Source organism: Hippoglossus hippoglossus, chromosome 4 (assembly GCF_009819705.1).
Source record: "Hippoglossus hippoglossus isolate fHipHip1 chromosome 4, fHipHip1.pri, whole genome shotgun sequence".
NCBI lineage: Eukaryota > Metazoa > Chordata > Actinopteri > Pleuronectiformes > Pleuronectidae > Hippoglossus > Hippoglossus hippoglossus.
Window position 1 is genome coordinate 20,942,383 of NC_047154.1, and position 21,885 is coordinate 20,964,267.

Sequence of the window (21,885 nt, forward strand, 5' to 3'; positions counted from 1 at the left end):
TAAGATGATTAAGATGATGGTGATGATGAAGATGATGATGATTGTGATGATGATAAAAATGACAGTGATGATGATGAAGATAATGATGATGATAATGATGATCGTGATGATGAAGATGATTATGATGATGATGTGATGAGGATGATTGTGATAATGATGATAGTGATGATGAAGATGATTGTGATGATGAAGATGAAGATGAAGATGATGATAGTGATGATGATGAAGATGATGAAGATGATAATAATGATGAAATTGATGATGATGAAGATGATGAAGATGATGATGATGATAGTGATGATGATGAAGATGATGAAGATGATGATAATGATGAAATTGATGATGAAGATGATGAAAGTGACGATGATGATTGTGATGATGATAATAGTGATGATGAAGATGGTGATGATAATGATGAAAGTGGTGATGATAATGATGAAAGTGATGATGAAGATGATGATGGAGATGAACAGAACAACAAGGATGAAGAGCTCTACAACTCGGCGTGGCCGCACGTGCACCGGCGGTGGGAGTGTCCGCGAGGAGGGGAGAGCTGCTGCTCGCGCTGCTGCAGCTCGCGCTCACTGGGATGTTTTCATAGAGTCGCTCGCGGGACGTTGACGAGCACGAGGAAGACGAGTCCGCCGCTTGCTTTCACTTCTCTTCCTTCTCGGTTCGCTCGCTGCCGTCATGTCAGCCCGTGTGGCCGCTGCGCTGCTGCTGTGCGCGCTGCTGACGGTGAGTCGCGGCCGCAGGAGTTCACCGGAGCTGGAGGACGTCCAGGAGAAGATCCACAGCGCGAGGTGCTCGTCCAGGTGTCTCACCCTGCACATGACCCAGCTCACCGCCGCCTTCAGGCACCTCCAGGTATCCAACCCTCACCCACCCGCAGTCAGCGGTCAGCAGGACCCCCACTGGGAACCAGACTCATTAGAAATCACCAACTTTAAGAGAGACAGTCACAGGAGAGAGTGCTGATGCTATTTAATTCTTGGTTTGACATTAATTCACGTGGATTCAACATTTGATGTGACTCTCAAAGTTTCTTTCTGCGGTTTGAAAAATCAACCTTTAAAGGTTCAGTGTGTAGAATTTAGTGACATCCAGTGGTGGAGTTGCACATTGCAGCTGGACACCCCTCACCTGTGGTAGCCTTCCGTTGTCATAACAACTCCAAAGGTGTTTAGTTTGTCCAGTCTGGGCCTCTGTAAAAAAACATGGACCTGCTCCCGATGTAAATATAACGTATTTAAATATTAAGGGGCAATTCTAGGTTAAAGAAAACAACAGTTCGTACAATTTATTACAAATGAGTGAAAACATCACTAGGATTATTTTATATTCTGCCAATAGATCCCTTTCACATTGGACCTGTAAACGGTGCTGTGTTTTACAGGCCATTCGCAATCGCTGCCAAGATCTTGATCCACAACTTATTTATAACGCAATTTTCCCCTTGTGGCACTCAACAATTCTCAGTACAATTCTGTTTGATTATACCAACTTATATATTTGCCTCCAGCTTCATCACCACATGAATATTGGAGGATTAAACAAACAGAAGTGGGGGATGAGGAGCACCTTGAATCAATCTATAGTCCAACGAGTGCAAGCAACTGAGGAACTAGAGTGGAATGACTTTCTCACAGTGCACAAACAACAACGATCGCACATCTGCGTTTGCACGTTCAGCCGCGCGAGCACAACTGGCTGAAGCTGCACTCAATTATGCACGTAAACACAGGCATTATCACCGAGATTAAAGTTAAATGGCCTCATTAAACTTTATTAAAACTGGAAAAAAAGGATTTGCTATTTCTCTTTGTTGTGATTGGATTAAAAGCAACCACGCACCAGACACACTCACACCTCCACCCTTTGTAGTTGTGTCACTGTCAAGTACTGCGTGGCCAGCTGGAGAAATACAGTATAACTCACTGTACATGTGTAGTTTTCCAATCAGATATTGTAATAAACCTTACTAATGGAAACAATGGCCACTCAATGTCATGTTGAGCTGAGTGAGATCAGCTAAGAGACGTTGTTTTGCACAGTGGGAAACACAGCCGAGCACTTACTGCCTCAAATTATTAATTGGGAAACTTTGTGATCTAGAGCTAAACGCTGTGTTGTTTCCAATGTGGTTTTCATCAGGATGTTTTTCGGACAGCTGTTTTGATGTTGCTCCCACTGAAGTGGCCCTGGGTCAGCAGTGCTCAGCGCTCGCTGGGCCAATACAGGCGGAGAAATGTTAGGTTTGCTGGTTTCTAATCGTTGGCGAAAATGGCTCATCTCGCCGAAATCGCTGGCCCTTGCACCGCGGCCTTTGTAGTGAGGAATGCGAGATTAACGGGGACGTTAGGACGTTACCAAGTTCGAAAAAGCCACTTATTTTAACGGCTTCAACATGTGCACGCCGTGTAGTGGGTGGGAAAGTCATTAACCGCAGAGTTCAGCCCCAATGGCTCTGACGTGTGTAGAAGAAAGTGTGTGTTCTCGTGTTTGTGTGCGTGGGTTTGCACATGTTCACGTATAAAACAAAAAGGTTCGGTCTGGTCCTCGTCCATCCAGAATGGACTCCTGTCACCTGTGTATTGGGTAATGAGGGTGGCCCCTGGATGACTCTCTTAACACTGAACTGCGTGTGTGTGTGCAGGTGTGAGAAAGGGAACATTTGCTTTACACTTTATGACTTGAGTGGACTGCAGTAGTCAGACGTTGAGCATCAAACAGCAGCGATGGGAATGAATACTTCTGACTGGGAGGTAGCAAACAGGCCGGACATGAATCTTCTGCTCAGGTTTCACCTCGAGAAGTTAAAATGTTTCGTGATATTACTCCTGTGTAAACTCTCTGACACACTGCTGGCATTAATTGACATCCACGGTATGTTTACACTCGCAGGATTCTCTGGCTCTGATCTCCTCAAACAGACAAACTTACTGCACCTTCGGGGGAAATATCTCAAAATCCAGAAAGGAGGGAAAACAGTTCATCCCACGCTGGTGTATAGTACAGCTAATTATCCATCTCATGTTTACTCTTCCACTCCTTCCTGAGATTAACTTTTTCAATCGACCTTTTGCTTTTTGTTTTGATAATTCCACTTAGTCTCCAACATATAAATTTGACTTGTTTCCTGAAGATTTTTGAAGCCGTGGACATTTTGAAACCGAGCAGAATAAAACATATTAGCAGCAGTGACGACCGAATAGGTTTGAAGCAGAATTCCTCTGGAAACGAATTCTCAAAAATGGGTCATACCGGGTCAAATCATCCCACTCTGGGGCGGCACGGCTACAGATAATTAAGTTAGTTAATGAAATCGTAGTTAATTAAATTTGATGTGCTGATTTGTTCATATACAAAACCTATGGAATTGAAATTTCATGTGTCTGGGATCCTAATGACAGGAGATCAATGTTTGAACATTTTGAGACTTTGACTGGTCCTATCTCTTTTAATCACAGAGAAATAGTTCCTATATCATTTTGAAGCTCTATCCCAGCTCCATGTTTGTCTATACAGTATATTTATATTCTCAATATAGAAAATAACAGCATGATGAGTGTTTAAATCAGGTAAAGTTGAACTGATGATTTGAATTGGAATGACCTAATTTACTCACTTTTACTCACTTCAAAATAGGTTGTGACTACTTAATACTTCCTTGAATTATTACTTAAATTAAAGAGTTTGCTGCACAGTATATTGAAATTTGTTTTTAGACGTGATTAGTCAAACCACAGAAAAATTAATCAAGGAAAATTGATGGAAGTAAAAGTCCATTAGGCTGCTGATGGCTTTTAAGCAGTTTTATGACATTTTGAAGTGAGTAGGGTCAAAGTGAATAATCAGTCAAACAAATAAGCAGCAGATTGATTAATAAATAATAATAAATAATTTAAGACATGTCAATTGCATACAAATATTCATAGCATAAAATGAATTAGACAATTTAAAGACATTATCTAAGGCTTTAGAAAATTGTGATTATTTGATTATTATTGATAATTCAATTATGAAAAACAATCCTTAGACACAATTCTAGCTGTGACATATATGAGGAAACACTGACTTCATCACTGATGAGCAGGACAGTGACAGTGTGGATGACTCAGAAACACATTTTCGGACATGAGGTAAAACTGTGTCGTACCAAAGTAAAAAAAGATCCTCTAAACTTTTGGAGCAAACAAGGAAACAAGTTCCCCCGCGGCCACATCCTGGGGGAACAGCATCCCTCCCTGAACCTATTATAGGACAGGGTAGTGTAGAGGGAGCACGGAGGGATTGATGGGCGGGAGAGACTGTACGTTAGAGCACTCACACGTTGGAAACAAAGAAAAATAACCTTTTTGATAACAGCTCCAGTAACTATAACATCAGTGAGGACAAATAAAGCTTTACTCATCCTGCTCGTTCACCGCACTCAGACACAAACACACACATTACTTCCTCTGGCTTCATGTGGGTGAACCCTGTGTTTTTGGCTCTCTCTCTCTCTCTCTCTCTCTCCCTCTCTCTCTCTCTCTCTCCGTGTGTGTGTGTGTGTGTGTGTGTGTGTGTGTGTGTGTGGCTAGTGTGTAGCCACTAGAATGTGAATCACCAGTTTTCTATTTACACCTCTCTTTCTGCTGCGTCTCTGGGTTTTCCACTACTTTCCCTTGTATGGTGTAATAGCATAATTACAGCTTGTTGTGTGTGTGTTTGTGTGTGTGTGTGTGTGTGTGTGTGTGTGTGTGTGTGTGTGTGTGTGTGTGTGTGTGTGTGTGTGTGCACATGAGCATATATATGTAGGTATGTTGTCATATCCCCAAATTCCTCTTTGTTGTAAACTCCTAAAAATACGGGAAAAACTCCCGGCTCGCCTGCAGAGCTGGATCTCTTAGCACGTACGTAGTAGATCAGATTAGACTGCGTGTCTTAAACACTCACAGGTCTGTGGTGCTGATGAGCGGATGGTTAGCGGTTCCAGCCGGGGCTGTGTGCCAGTGCGAGGCTGAATGAGCCGCCTGTGCATTTGTGTTTATGTGTGTGTGTGTGTGTGTGTGTGTGTGTGTGTGTGTGTGTGTGTGTGTGTGTGTGTGTGTGTGTGTGTGTGTGTGTGTGTGTGTGTGTGTGTGTGTGTGTGTGTGTGTGTGTGTGTGTGTGTCCCAGCTGCTCTGCGGTAGGTAACTCTAATCAGCCCAGAGGTCGGTCAGCCAACTAGTCACGCTCTGAAAAAATGCCAGAGACAATGGTCAGGTCAGGTTGCACAGAGACAGACGGGGAGATAAAGGCAGGTAGACAGACGTGGTCAAGCACAAAGACCGGCAAAGAGCTGGAGAGGACGGATCAGCGGGCAGGTGGACACACAGACAGGTGTGACGGACAAACATGAAGACAGACAAACTGATACGCTGGGTAAAAAAACGGGTAAGCAGAGAGAAAGGCCGAGGGGCGGGTGATGGCAGGAGACAAAGGCCTGCTTGATTCACGTCAGAGATAAAGCCTCTGTCTCTCTCTGGGGCTTTGTGACCGCCCTGTCATTTGATCGGTGCAACTGTGGCTGGATGGTGATAAAGTTGTGGCGGCGCAGGAGGAGGGATTCTCACCTGAAACCAGGACCAGAAATTCCAAGACAGTAAATCACAGCTAGGAGTGGAACGGGCATTGAGCGGCATGCCTTTATTCTTTCAGACAGAGAGCCTGTTCCACCACATCAAAAACTGTGACGCCATATATTATCTGATACCTCAGCAATTAAATCTGTTCTCCTTCTTCTCACTGCTGACTCTTTTCTTACAAAGACTTAAAGGAAAAGTTTGACTTTGGAGCTGGAGTGGGAGACATCTGTAGAAGATGGACAATGCTGTCCAAATTAGGGTTGAAATAGTGTGTATGGTAGACAAAAAAAAAACTCACAACTTTTTGGCTGTGTGCATAATAAGCCAGTTTGGAGGAGGAAAGCATCATGACACATTTAAGCCTTTGAGTTGAAATTGATCTGCAACATTGTCCCTTATGTAGATTTTACAACAAATCAATGGAGGATCATATTTTACATCTGACATTTGAATAAATTGGAAATTAATATAACTTTAATGACCAAACCAGCTAACATAACTTAGTTTGTTGATTTGCTTGCTTAGAAAGCAAATCCTGTGGCTGCTAATCAAATAATCAAATACATTGATGGAGGCTGAACATTTTATACACACAGCAGCTGGAAGGGGAGCATGTTAGCTAATGTTACTATAAAACTTCTCCATGGATACTTGCAACATGCAGCTAACTCGAGTCACATCAATCAGTGGTTTTCACTCATGTAATTTAAACAATGAAAATTTAACTGAAAGGACAAAACAGGGAAATTCTGTTTGCGGTTACAAAGGTTGGAATTACGTTGTTAAGTAAACCAGGAGCTGTCAGTCATCTTGGAAATCATCCTCTTCCATTCTTCCTCTTCTTAGATCTGGGTTTAAAAAATCAATCCAGAGTATTTAATGCCTACTTTGCTCCAAAACGTTGACTGTGCTACATGAGGTAATTGGACTTGATTCAGCATTAGTTGAATTATTATTGTACAAAATTCCCTGTTTGTTACACTGCAGCTTTATCCTCATCATACAAAACCAATGATATCATTCTTCCCATCTTACATGGCAAAGAGGGACAGGGACAGGGGGGGGGGGGGGGACGTGTTGACTCTTTAATTGAGGGTATTTTCTCCACTGAGTTTCATCATCGTTGTTGTTGGGAGGGAACCGAAAGAGAAAAAGACAAACAGCGACGTAATTGTCGTCGGATGAGACAAATTTCAGGACCGTATAACAGCCACTTTGTTGTGACGCTTGTTGTTTACAGGATGTGGAGCACCACAAACACTAACGTTGACACACACGCACGGAAACACACGCACGCACACACACACACACACACACACACACACACACACACACACACACACACACACACACACACACACACACACACGTGGAGTAATTAGGGGGTTGTTTCGGGAATGCTCGGACCTCAACATGGGCTTTTTGGGAAGAACTTTATATTCCGTTAAGTAGAAGTTAGTCATGATACGTTCACGACGCACAGTCACACGAACGACACGGACACGTCAACACACAACACGCCATGGATGTGTTGGCTCCTGGTCATCTGGGTGTGATTAGCCGAGTTAATGCCTCGTGTTGAATAGACTTTCTACTGCGCCTCACCGCAAACACTGACCACAACACACACACACACACACATAATGTACACACACGCTCTCTCCTACTCTCTCTCTCTCTCTTTCTCTCTCTCTCTCTCTTTCTCTCACACACACACTTTTTATCGCCGCATCTGGCAGAAGTGTGATTTATATCTCTCTCTCTTTCAAATACTTAAGTGTGTGTGCAGCTGTGTGCGTGCGTGATGGCCGTGCACATGTGTGTGTGTGTGTTTTCGTGCTGCTGCGTCCACTGATATCAGAATGTTATTCTTTTAACGGTGATTAGTTTGGACCCAGCAGCCATCAGAACCATGTGGAAGTCCTTTAGTGCAAGTGTTTCTTCCTCCGCGGGTCAGTTGCTTTCTGACGGGTCCCTGGTGTTTCAGCCTCAGACAAATTTCTCTCCTGGATCCGAGCACAAGAAGAAAAAAAAAAGGGTTTTAAGACTCAGCCATGTGGAAATCCATCATTAAAAAAAAGAAATGAGCTTTCTGCATGGTTTTGTCGTACAAGTCATTCATCATGAAGTGGGTTTAAGGGAAAAAAATCATTTTTGATATTTTTCATGTACGGCAAAGTCCCATTTAATAAAATAATAAAGATTCAACCCGGCCAGACGACAGACAGACAGCAGTCACAGGAATTTATTCCATCCTGTTTCACAACTAGTATCCACCGCTCCTTGCCAGTCTCCTCCTCGCTCGTAAGAGCTAATATTTATTTCCAGCTTTCACCTTCTTTTTGTCTGTCTCCCTCTGCTCTTTTCAACTTCCTCCCTCCCTCCCGTTTTCCTCTCCGTCTCCCACATCCAACTTCTTCTCTCTTCTCCCAGTCACCTTCTCCCAGTCCTCCCTTTCTTTGCCTGACTCTTTCAACATGTGCAGCTGTTTTGCCGCAGACAGCCTCGCTCGCATACTCCGGGACCCTACGAAACCCCACTTTGACCACCGTTTAATAGCCATACGGCACACAGACCCATCCAAACGGCCTTGATTGGCTCTGACAGCAAATATGTCCCATGAAATTGACTTGGGATGATACGTACATCTGTGTAGTGTGTGTGTGTGTGTTGCAGAGGAGTGACAGAGAGCTGAGGGGGTGTTATGGTGAGGGCGACAGAAAAAGAAAAGAGAGCGTGAAAAAGATTAAGAGAGAGGATGAAGATGTGAGGCCGGTAGGGGGGAAAAGCAGCTTTATATCTCCTCTGTGAAAATCTGGACTTGTTTAACTGTCCTCGGTTGTTTGAGTGGAGCAGCTACAGTTTATCATCGCCATTGTTTTCAAGTCCTGTTCTGTCACTTTTACAGGAGCTGGCAGCAACGTGGAGAAGCTGGAGAGAGCCAGAGCTGGAGTGTATAGTAAAAAGAACAGACAGAGAGAGAGAGAGAGTGACAGGGCGACTAACGCAAGCTAATCTGGACGAGCAGCAGCAGCAGCATGAGGAGGAGGAAGAGGGAATGTAAATTGTGTGTGCACTCACTTCCTCTTCCCCACTTTTATTTATCCCTTTCTCTCCTGCAGAAGAGGCAGATGGTGGTTGGATAAACATTTAAAAGACGCACCCTGATCGCACGTCCAGAGGCAGCACAGAGCAGAGCGATGCTGCCAATATTGTCATAATATTGTTGATTGGACGCCTTGCACTTCACTGGATATAATTAGGGCTGCAATTTAGATTTGATTATGATTAATGTGGAGGTGATGAAGAAACAGAGCAATTTGGGTGTCATATCACTCACCAGGAGCAATATGAGTTCAGAAAATGATTTCACATAACTGCAATACGTCTTTTAAAACCAGGAAAATACATTTGTAGCTGTGTGAGGATGTTTTTATAGCCAAAATCAATGATAAGCTACGTATTCCAATCAAGTCGTGTTGTATTTTGGAACATTTACCGTTTTTTACATGACAGCTGACAGATCCCCGCAGATTTCTTCTGGATTTATATTTGAGGCAGTAAGGAAACAGTTCTCTAATCACCAAAACCTCTACACACCAGAATACAGTGCAACTGCATTAGTCTCCCACACTACTTATACAACATAACCCAGGGCCTAAATGTCCAGGTACATTCATCAGCCACTTTGGAAACACATTCTGGGAAACATGTAGAATTTTGTTACAGAGGCCAGAGTCATATGAGCAATAAATTATCAAACCCAATGGAAAACATTAAGAAAAATCCTGGATAACATCACAAACTGATGCTCAGAGTATCCGAGGGTGGAGCTCGCTCCAGTGTTGCATCACTTACAGTTTTTTGACAGTTAGTTAACGCTGTGGTGCAATGTTTTTATGAATGGCTGGATCAACGTTGAGTTTGTCTCATGCACAAACACGTTCCAGACATCGAGTTCACTTTATTCCAATGATAACTGCCATCTGACGGAAAGCTAAATGTGGATATAAACGATGCAGGTTTCAAATAATTAAAAACAAAGATTTGTAAACACTTGATGGATGGAAATGTATTCATCAGGTATTTAGACGTCAATGATTGAACTTTTGATTTTAATGAGAAACATTGAATGAAAACTCTACAGTATAGAGAATATGAAGCACTCAGAATGGAGACACCATCTACTAAGGTCACATAAGATGCTTGTTTTAATACCTGCGAAACCTCCAGATGCAGAGTATAGAAGACGCTAGTGAAACCTAATATAGAAGGAGAATTAGTGTCTGTTCAGTATTTAAAGAATACATTAATAAAGTTATTCTCAACTGTGGCATCAAGCACAATCCCCGTGGAGGTAGAGGGACTGTTTATCTCTATAAATGCAGCAGCTTAAAACAAGTTTTAGTATTTGAGAAAGTAAACAACTTGATGAAGACCTGTATACAATCACGTAGGTGGCGTCAGTTTTGCGTCGTCTGTTTAAAAACAGGAGGAAAGAGAGATAAGGTGAACAGGAAGGTGTTTCTCTGCCTCTCCTGTGATACCGTTCTTCTGTTTCTCCTCTCATCTGTTCCTCTTTCCATCCGTCACTCCCCACAGACTTGTTACCAAACTATTCATCAGGGGTTTAACCTCTACTTTAATCCCGTGCTGCTGCTGCTCTCTTCCTCCGCTCTCTGTGTCTCTTCTCAGCATTATCCCTTTTAACCACTGACACAGATTACTGCTAAGCCAAAAGTGTCCACACCATCAATACTAATTTAAATTTAAAAGGCAAACTCACATGGGCAAGAAATACACTTTTATTCAGTCCAAGAATCATTTCAATGACAGAATTGATCTTTGTCTGTATCGACTCAGATCAGCTGTGCCGTCCACGAGCTGATCTTGATTTTGGTCGCACTCCCTCTGTCGCTTCTCGGAAACCTAACCACTTCTTCGTTGCTTCCAGCAGCTGGACAACCAAAGCAAAAGCTGCAGGTGCAGACATGGATCAGAGCGAGAGTATGAGAGGAATGAGGCAAAAAAGATTTGTGGACTTCGAGCTCTCGCCAACCTTCGCACATACTGTACGTGTGGCAATGGGCAATTTGTGCAGAAAGCAGGCGTGACTGATGGTTTGTCGGTTTTGGAATTTCACAAAAAGGACGGAGAAGCAGCCCTCCCTTTCCGAGAGAACGGAGCTTTTAGCTGTCTGAGCGGCAGTTCTCTCTAAAACAGTTCTCCCCCTCACTTTTCCAGCTTCAGTAGAAAAACATGAGGAAGAGCTTGACTTTAAGTCACCATCCTACATCCCAGAAAAGCTCAGCTGCAGGTATTTCACCTAAAACCAGTCAATTTGCATCTGTTTTGAATGTTAAGACTGAAAGAGACAATTCAGCATCTCCTACACCGTGAAAGCCCTTAACCCCTAATCTCTAACCTTTAACCACTGCACTGTTACCCCGGCTCTAACCCCGTAACCTGCCCCATACCAGAAGCACAAAGGCAACTTAAAAGAGGAGAAGCCCTGAAAAGTGTGTGTCTGTGGAAAGAGATGAGCCTGGTTCAGGCTAAATACAGCTCACTCAGGAGAGGGTTTAGGAGTCGTTAAGAGGGCTTATCCCACACACACACACACACACACACACACACACACACACACACACACACACACACACACACGCACACCCACACCCACACACTAGAGGCTCATATACTCCCCTAAGAGCACACACACATGACAACAGACAGATACACAAACGCACACCCACCAGTTTTCTAATAGTTGTTTTGATGTCGGATGATGGCATCAGGATTGTGCTGATGGTAACAGAGTGGTTCAGAGGGAGAAGCAGCTCTGTTGCCACACCACCACTGCAAGTTTCAAAGTTCCCACGAGCTTTTCAGCTTGCTTTATTTAAACCATTAAAAATGATTCACAATTCCACAAAAAAATGTATAAACAAACAGAACGGGTGTCTCACAGGTAGGAGCGCAGAGAGCGTGACTCGACTGAAGTGAAGAGAAGCTCCGTTGGGAAACCAGCGGGGTTTGGGAAGAAATCCTTAAATTAGTTTATCAAGTAAAAGCATTTGATTCAGAGTAAATTGAATATCAAACGAAAAAAATCTTGCTCAATGTTAATCTAGCTGTGGGACATAATGTACCTGTAGCATAAAAAAGAAATTTGGTCTCAATCACGGGCTGTGTATAAAAATAGATTTAGACTTTGCGTCAGGAAAGTGAAGCCAAGGTTTCAGGTAAAAGTTTAAAATATGCTGCAGGTCTCTACCTCATCTCTTCAATTTCAAGTATTGCTCAGGAGTTTGAAAACTTGGAGAGACTCAAGGGTTTGGTCTTGGGTCACTTCATCCGTATTTGTGTCATCGTGGTAATCTGATGACGTCTCAATCTCTCACAGCGGTTGTAACACTCATGTTTACCGGTGGTCTTGACTTAGCTGCACACACACACACACACACACATACCCACACAAACATGCATCTCTCCAAGTGACGTGATCTCTGTCTGGCTCCGCAGCCACAAACACAGTGTGTTCACCCACTTTTCACCCAGAGGATAATTATGTATATAGTAGAAAACCTGAGTGTGTGTCTGTCTGCATGACAGGTTTCCTCTTGTTATGCTGTTTGGTCACTGACCTTTTATTAACAATATTTGGCTTCCTGTCTCCTTGTAATTTACTTTCATCACCACAGACTGTTTGTAAAGATGGATGACACATCGCCACTTCCTCCTGTTGTGAAAAATAAATGTCCCGTATACGAGCGCTGCCATCTTGAGCTTGTATAATAGTGATGGAGCTGTGGTATCGATGTCCCGCCGATACTCAACCAATCCCCACTCAGCTTCAGCCGTCAATCATGATGTTTCTCTTTGTTTTTATAGCATAAAATAACCAATTAAATCCAAACTTACTAGAATCATGAACACTTGAACAAACATAATGGGGTAATGTACTGCTGCCAGCCAGTAGGGGGCGATGCAAGGTGGTTTGGCTTCACTTTTGCGGACCTGTCATGTTGTTTGTCTTTGTATTCATTTCATTCATTCATTCATCACATGTTGAAGGCTTCAAACATTCTTGTTTGTTTTAATCCTTCTCATCTTTGTCTTTTCTAGAGTGACCAAGTTCTGGTTTGGTGTGAAAACCACAGACGCTGCTCTCAGGTAACACGCACGCACGCACGCACTCACACACACACACACACACACACACACACACACACACACACACACACACACACACACACACACCACAGAGAGTCCTCCTCTCCTCTATGGAATCTTTAAACGCACTGCACGGCTCCTGTAATTGGAAAGGTTGTGTTTTTAGTTAAAATAACGTCCTCAGCTGTCTCCCTGTTATCCATCCTCCGTGGAGCAGAAATTAGCCTCTGTTTATTCACTTAACGCTGCGTGCCAGGAGGCTTCAGTGAATGTATATATGTGTGTGCGCTAATTCATTGTTTGATTCTCCAGGAGTTTCCATGCTGACTTTATTTTTAGATACCGACAGTGGGTGGATAACACAGAGACTGAGGCCTTGTTTATACTACTGCAGATATTTCAGTAGAACGCCCCCTGCCCCCATTTCTAAATAAATCGTTTCACAAAATATCACGCTCAAAAAAACAAGCTGGGCCAGTAGGGGGCGATAGAGCCTTCATCAACGATCCTTCAATTACCAGTGAAGAACGCTGTTGTCCAAGTGATATTGGGCGAGGCAGACGTCTGTGAATATTGGTGATGTGGTGCAGTAATGCTTAACTTAGCTGTAAACTTGTAATTAGACCAAACGTAGAGAAACCAGCATGTAGTCGCCATTGTTGTTGGTTCTGGTGCGTGCTCGTTACACAAAGCAACAGTGGGCGAGGAAGCTGTGACTGTAAAATGACTTCAAATGGTGTTTGCATGTTGACGAGAGGCCCAAACGCAGAAATATCCATATTAGCATGAAGCTGGGTCTTTTAATGCAAATTATTATCTATAGCTCAACAACGAGGTCTAACAGGTCAATACCCACATTCAGAATTCTTTCGTATTCAAGGTTTTAACATATATTAGAAAACCAAATTTGATCCCCGAAGCATGTGAGATCAGAAATGCTCCTTTGGAACGAAATAACACAAACAGTGTGTCCACCGTGACCTTTTTACTTACAGACGTGAACTCACTTAATATTAATGACTTCTTGAAAGATTCTGTCTAGTTTCTTATTGATGTGTTTTCTGAACTCTCTGGTTCAGGTTCAGATCTTTTTGGAAAGCTTCAACTCGGCAGCTGCAGGAACACCTGCGTCATATTTTACCTTTCGCAAACATCTCCGAGCTTTGCTACGAATTCAGCTGACAGTCGGGTAAAGGACAAGGTTTAAACAGGCAGAAACGGGAGCTGTGTTTCTGCACGTAGTTCAGTAGTCAGTGTGAGTGTGTGTGTGTGTGTGTGTGTGCAATGGGGTTAGAAGAGGTTAATGTCAACAACAGCCAAGAGCGTACCCCCCACCCCCCTCGTTGCAGGGGATACCACACTGAGCGAAACATCAGACATCAACTCTCAGCTAAACCCAACCGCCCTCAGCACCTCCAACACAAAACACACACACACACACAAAACACACACACACACACACACACACACTCTCATTTGACCTTACCCAAACTTATTCCTACCTTCTACCCTTTCATTCCTTGTTTTCTTTCCATCTCTCCCTGCCTCTGTTTCTATTGTTGACGTTCGGATTTCAACAAAGACACAGAGAGTACGAGAACGGAAAAATATTTTCTCGTTTAATACCATGTCTAAACTTTATTACCTTGGCTACGTTTCTTGCAGCTGTACATGTGTGAATACCAGTGTGGCACTACACTGTAACCGAGGTCTCACAAACAGTCCCAGAAACTGGCCAGTGGGGGCTGACGCTGCGTAAACCACAATTTTCCTCTCAGACGGGCCGACACTGCACAGACTTGCTCAGTGTCTCTTCGTGCTTGTTTGAATTGCAAACCTATTAATTCTTACCTTTTTTACAGTCTGTGTAAAGTGGATGCAACCCAATTTGTTAAAGTCAACACGGCAGGCCAACAAAAACACATGACAACAGAGAAGCACACGCAGGGGCCGAATTTGCCAAGATTAATCAAAAATAATGAATTATACAGCAGAGGTAGTCCAGCTCTGTTTAACGCTCCCAAGGTGAGTGTATTTGTTCACAGGAGAAGAGGGAGATGTTTAGGGTTCAGTTTTTTTTTTGTTATGCACCTTGGGGGCATTATACACTCTGCAAAGGCCTCTTTATTATTATTTCATAGGGTAACAAGAATGTCCAGGCTTCTATTCTATACTATTCTATTGTCAGGGGCTGCAGAGTCGAAATGAGCCAGTCTGGTCTGCAGAGGATTTCCTACTTTCATGACCAGCTTGTCTCGCTCTTACCGTAGCATTATTAGCTACTTTGAGTGGCTGCACTTGCTGCAGCTCAACCACCTGCACAACTAACTTTGGCACTGGAATGCAATGAGTCCTGGAATATGTTAGCCCGAGAAGGATCCACCCGTCGGATCCTTCGTTGCAGGAATGGAAGGTGTGCTTTTGTTTCGCCCGCATATGAAGGAGCCTTCAAAACGGGACAACCTATTCGGGCTGCTGTGACTCAACCGGTGTTCAAATGCAGCCTCTGAAGGATGTGGCCCCTGAACTGTGACAGGGGCCACAGTATAGATACAGGTTATAGTGAAAAATAGACGGACTGTCAAATTTTAAATGTTATCAAATAAACAGCAACCGGACTTGAGCCGTCTCTCATCTCATTGGCTGAATCCTTCACAGGCTGAATTTGAAGACCGATAGCATCACAGCGGTGCAACTAGACTGAACCATTTCCAAGGTTCCTTCAAACACAGCTAACAAATGAGTCCTCCTATTCAGCAGCAATAAAGGATCTGATTAGTGGATCCTTCTCAGGCCAAACTACGCCAGGATTTATTGAACACTGGGGATGAAACTAGTTAGCTGGCTATGGGCGGCCGAGCTGCAGTAAGTACAGCAACTCCAAAGTTGATAACGACGCAATGGAAAAGGTCGGAAAAGCTGGTGATGCAGATACTTAATCCTCTGTGGATCAGACCGACTCATTTTGGTTTGTTTTTTGCCTTCGTAAACACAAAGAGTCTCTTGAAAGAAACTAAAACCGCCAAAATTCAGGTTCAAACACACAAATTGAATCAAATTAAAGAAATAGTAAGCAAGTTCACAAACTTGATGATGCAAAAACTACTGAACAGGGTGTTTTTCTGATGTTTTCATTACTTTCCCATAATTCATGGAGCTTGATGATAAAAATAAAGGAGACTGATATCTATACGTCTGTGTGCCTTGACTGAATTTAAGGGAAAAGTGGGTCTTTGCAGAGGTATGTGCCGTTCTAGTTGGTGCTGTGGACCTTTTCACTGGTACCACCACAGTATTGCAGTTCAAAACTCAGCTGTAGACTATTTTTTCCACAGAGAGAAACAGAGAATAAAGTGGTGGGGAGTCTGGACATGAGCTGCTAATCTGCTGGAGAAGAAAACTCTCCTCTGCACAGTGTAAATTTCAAACCTTCTCTCTGGGGAGCAACATTTTTCTTCTGATTATAAACCCAATTTTAGGGTTATTAGTTAGGCACATCTAAGTGTGACTTGGTCTCAGCCTGCATTCCACTGCAGGATCTCATAATGCTATTTGGCAGCGTAACACACTCGATAACGTCTGACAGATTTTTACAGAATCATTTTGGGGACTTAGTGTTTCCTTCAACTCGTTTTCTTACGTGCTTATACAAACTTGCAGCAGAATCTGATGTAGTTTGTTCTCGCTGAGTTTTTACAGTCACCCTATCCTCTCACAGTCACACACCCACACACACAAAGTGGTGCAATGTGAAACTAAAGGATGAACTCAGTTTTCCCATGTCATCTATTTCAGTTTCTCTTGGGGAGGTAAAAACTTGTGATTCATTGTTTCTGTAAGAAAAGGAAATGGGAAACTTAAATATTTAAAGTATGTATGATTTCCTGATGCCTCTTGCACATTTATCCTAATCAGCTTCAGGTTGAGAGTCTCAGGAGCATGAAAATAACTTTCAGTTTGAGAAGGACCACATGTAGAATGTTTTACTAAAAGGTCCCTTGACATGTAGGAGACAACAGCTCACAGGGTTAATGAAGGAATATGTTTGAATGAAGATCATATTGAAGATTCATGCGAAGGGGTGGCTTGCCGTTCAGGAGGCGGGACATAATGTATGCATTCCACTGCGGAAAGTGTTTTTGTGAAATCTGCCCCTCAATCTTCCCCCGATGCCCCGATTGGCATCTTCTTTGGCATCTTCTACGTGAATGGCTCCACTTTTTCATTTTACTAGAGGTCTGGCAAGAAAAGTTGCGAAAAAATGTCCGGAACGTCCGAACTTCACACACACACACACACACACACACACACACACACACACACACACACACACACACACACACACACACACATGCACGCACGCACGCACACAGGCAGACGTTGCTCCACCTCATATGGTTTGTGTCACATCATCAGTGGACTCTCGCTCATGGAAACACACATGGGTATTACTCTACAGGCCTCACTCACTTCCTCCATCTGTCCATCTCCTCCTGTTCTTTTATCTCTTTTCTACACACACACACACACACACACACACTCACACACACACAGAGTAAATGTAGTCTAATATGTACCAGGTGTGTGAGGAGGTGGGACGTCCACTAACAAACCGGTCTGAGGCTGAACCAAGGAGCTGTTCTGTAATATTTGCTTGGTTTATTTCACTTCATAATATGAGTAAGAACTCTATTATTATTATTATATATATTATTGTTGAACACATTCTACCCTTTCAGTCAATTTTCACTAAATGGACAGGATCTACCTCACTATATAATGTAAGAATATGAAGCAGTGCTGCTGTCATACAACTTACAAGATGTTGTTTGGTTCCTGCATAAAAAGCACATGAATAAATCTTGTTTTATTCTCCTCCCAAGCTCTCTTTAAATAGCTGCATAAAAATAATTCAATATTTACAGAGAAAATGTCCCACCCATTAGTTTTCCATCACTTTATGGGTTTTCTTGACTGAAGTATTCCCAGGCTAGTTGGGGTATGTGGTTCCTCCATCGTATCCTTGCTTGGTTGATGGGAGATGTCCAGGTGGTGTCCCTGAGCGTGAGGCCGGACAATCTGCAGACAAAACTGCTCACGTCCGCTGTCTGATCTTTACACTCTGCACAGCGAAAGTTTGATCTGAAAGTTTCTCAGTTGTTCATTTGTGTGGCCCAGCACGACAGCTGCAGACATCAGCCTGCATAAGCTTGTGTATTGGCACCATTTTTAATTCTGCTGACTTTTCCCACAGTCATCTCCAATCACTCTGCTGTTCACACTCGTCCAGTCGGAATCTAAACACCAGTCCGACCAGAATATTGTCAGTGATGCAAGCTCGTGCTCCACAGGGCATTTGAAGGAACACACTGGGTTTGTGAATCTGGTCTGTAGGTGAACTATTTCGCCACCTGCCACCAGCACATCCATCTTTTCATGATCCAAACTTCTCTCCATACTCTGTCCAACTTTTATCACAGGCCGTCCAGCACCCTTTAGTTGCTGTATTTGTTTCACACAGAATACAACAGCTAAATATAGCACAGAAAGAAACAATGAGGGGATTGGACACACACACACACACACACACACACACACACACACACACACACACACACACACACACACACACACACTCTGAGAGAAAGTCGGTCTGAGGCCGCTGTGGGCACATGTGGTACGAGAGATGAAGTTACTGAAATATCCTGGAGCATTTGTCTTTTTGACTCTCCTCTCCTCTCCTCTCCTCTCCTCTCCTAACCCCTAACCCTAACCCTAACCCTAACCCTTTTCTCTGGACCTCCTCTCCTCCAAGCTGCCTTAACTTAACTTAGCTTTGGTTGTTTTAAATATTTTTCCAAAGGTTTGGCAAAAGTAGAACATGCTTTTCAAAGGGATTTTAGGAATTTGTTCCGCTGCTTTTCACTCAAGTACCACAAAGCCTGAAGTGTGTGTGTGTGTGTGTGTGTGTGTGTGTGTGTGTGTGTGTGTGTGTGTGTGTGTGTGTGTGTGTGTGTGTGTGTGTGTGTGTGTGTGTGTGTGTGTGTGTGTGTGTGTGCGCGCATTATTAAATCAGTCTTTTTTACTCATTTCTTTCTTCCATTGTGCAGATGAGTTTTTGAATATGAAAGTGCACATGAAAGAAGAATGTTAATATATATCCAAATGTTGAAATGTTTATTGCAGCAGCATAATAAAGTTAAGATTTAGTAATGCTCTGAATTCAGTGAAATGTCTTTAGCCCCCCCGTGTCGGAGCCTGCAGGTGGATGCTGAGGGGGTGGAGGGGCTGAATCCACAGGCAGTGATCGTGGAGAGTGAGGCATGTCACATGATTCAGCTCGAGTTGACTGCCTGAACTAGAGCTCGCAAGCATCGCTCCTTAAAAATGTGTTTGTGTACAAATGAGCCGAGAGCCAAGAGTCTAAAAGCAAGTTTGTGAGGTCACAGTGACCTTGACCTTTGAGCTTTGACCACCATAATGGAATCAGCTCATCTCTGTATCCAAGTTTGTGCCAGATTTTGAGAACTTCCCTTCAGGCGATACTGAGAGAACATTTACAGGAATTGGACGGATGGATGGACGGACAAGCCAAAAACACAATGCCTCCGGTCAGGGCTGTCATCAACATGGAGGCATTAAAATATCGTATAAATATAGTTTTTCCAACGAAGCAAAAAAGCTTATTTGGAATCTTGTGCTAGTTTTGCAAGGTTATACCTTTTCATACAGATACTAACTGTGACATGCAGTTTAATTGTTACACTTATTTTATACCAAGAAATTTGATTTAATTTAAAATGTTTAAAAAAAGAACTGTTGTCATTGAACCAAAGCACTTTGAGCAATTGGCATCTGGTCAAATTCAAAATCTTGTTGACTTATTCTTTTAAGGTGAAAGTGAATAATTACTTAATTAGTGAGTTACCAACTTTTTTAAATATGTTGAATTGTTATTAATATATTGTGAGTTTAAGACTCATATTAAAGCAAAGCTCTTACATATAGAACACATTTAGTACCTGAGCTTTGTCCTCTTTTGCTAGAAATCAATGGATTTGCAATTGTTAAAGTAAGAGATTCAAACAAGTATTTCTCAAGAAAAAGCATTAAAATGTTTTATCTTGGCTTAAGCGCAAGCACTTGGGCGTGGTACAATAACACTCAGCCCTAAACAGTTTGTGGAGTTTGTAGAAAATGTAAAATAAACTGTGAACAGCTGATGACAAGCTGAATGTGTAAATTAGCATAAATCGTTTTTCACATCGGACCCACTGAACCGGCGTGCGGAGCCCGAGCACATCTGGTGTGTGGCTGTGTCCTCTTTGTCTCTCTCTCCCTTTTCTCTGGACCTGTTTCACTGTTTGTCTTTCATCTCCTCTCTCCTTTTCAACTGACACTCACTTCTCTCCCTCCGCCGTCCACTGCCGAAACCACATCTCTCCCTCCCCTCCCTCTCTTCCATTTCCTCTCCTCCCTCTCGCTGAGTGTGGCTGTCATCCCTCCATCGTGGCAGGTGAGGCCATAAAACAGCAGGAGAGGCCAGAGGAGGGCTGCGAGTCTCTGTGTGTGTGTGTGTGTGTGTGTGTGTGTGTGTGTGTGTGTGTGTGTGTGTGTGTGTGTGTGTGTGTGATTAATTATTATACAGATACGTGCACACACACAGACAGAGACATGGACGGTCATTAATCTCATCTTTGTTGTCGTTACACTGTGCTGGTTTGTTAAACAGTAACATCTCTGACCTCTTGGACCTCTGCTGTGTCTGCTGCTCTGTCTCCCTCACACATAACTCATCATGTCACCTTCAAGGCCAAAAGTGTCCGATCGTCTCTCATCTCCTCTTACACAAATACACTACACCGTGATTTACCGCATGCAAGTGATATTGGAGAGTGTAAGGTGTGTACCACGCACATACCAAGCGTTTCCAGCCCGGATCCATTAACCTTCACCCCTCTGTCCTGCTCTCGCCTTCCTCTCCTGACTGTACTACTGACTATGTACTATACGTAGTACTCAGATTCACTCATACTTCAGTAAATCTTGTGCAAATACTGTTTGTACATGAGAAAGACTGGATTCCACAGTCCTCAGACATAGTGTGCTATTCACAAAAGGACTGATTGGTCTTAAGGGTCTGAAAGTGTGCCATGAAAACATTTACCTGGACGTATAATTTCTTTAAATTACGTGTAAGCAAATTTGGTGGTCAAGGGTCAAAGGTCAAGGTCACAGTAACCTCATGTTCTCGTGAATGGGTTAATCAGGAAAGCCCATAGGGAATTGTGTAACATCGGACAATAACGTTCACTTGGACTCAAGGAGGACTTGATTCGAATTTGGAGGTCAGAGGTCAAAGGGCAAGGTCACGGTGCCCTCACAAAGCTTTCTTTTGCCTCGTATCTTTTGAATCCTTTCAAATTTGGCACAAATGTTCAATTAGACTCCGGGATTAACTGATGAGATTTGATGTGTCAAAGGTCGAAGGTCATGGCGGCCCCTGTAAAATGGCTACTCTATCACTACAGTAAATAAAACCCAGGAGCTTTGATTTATGCAGATCTTGTCCTCTTGTCAAACTTCTTGGGAAATTTGTCCTCGTCCACTCCTTGTCTGTAAAAGCAACAGGAAACAAGAAGAGTCGAGGATAAAGGGGTGGGGGGGGGGGGGGCGAACACGACAACAGGACAGGAATGAAAAATGAAACGTGTCTGTAACAGATCAAAGTGGGAGGAGAGGAGGGAGCAGAGAGTGGGCAGAGGGCAGAAAAGGGCAAGTAGTTGATTGTTGTGTGTGTGTGTGTGTGTGTGTGTGTGTGAGAGAGAGAGAGAGAGAGAGAGAGATGGTGAGAGGTGTTGTTGGGCAGATTTCTACAACCTTAATCTCAGCCCAGCACGTGGCCAAGTGAAGGGACCCATGAGAGCTCCTTGAAAAACATATCACACTTCAGGATCTGGTTACAATATTGTGTGTCTGTGTGTGTTTATATGTCTGCATGTGCTTGTATTGGACCATCTCTGTGTCTCCTCGCACTCAGACTCCTCGAGGAATGCACCATTAACAAGCAGTGGAGAAAGTGGAAAACAACTAACGGGTG

The 21,885-nt window shown here is 43.2% G+C and overlaps 1 protein-coding gene across 1 annotated transcript in view; it reads left to right on the plus strand.

Annotated features, from left to right (window-relative positions):
• The first annotated feature begins 502 nt into the window (after window positions 1-502).
• anos1b (anosmin 1b) overlaps window positions 503-21,885 on the plus strand; it is a 42,979-nt gene continuing 21,596 nt past the window's right edge. The window contains exons 1-2 of the mRNA XM_034584136.1: window positions 503-867; window positions 12,738-12,785. Of these exons, the coding sequence (XP_034440027.1) occupies window positions 691-867; window positions 12,738-12,785 (225 nt within the window). The 5' untranslated portion in view covers window positions 503-690. The remainder of the gene's footprint in view (window positions 868-12,737; window positions 12,786-21,885) is intronic.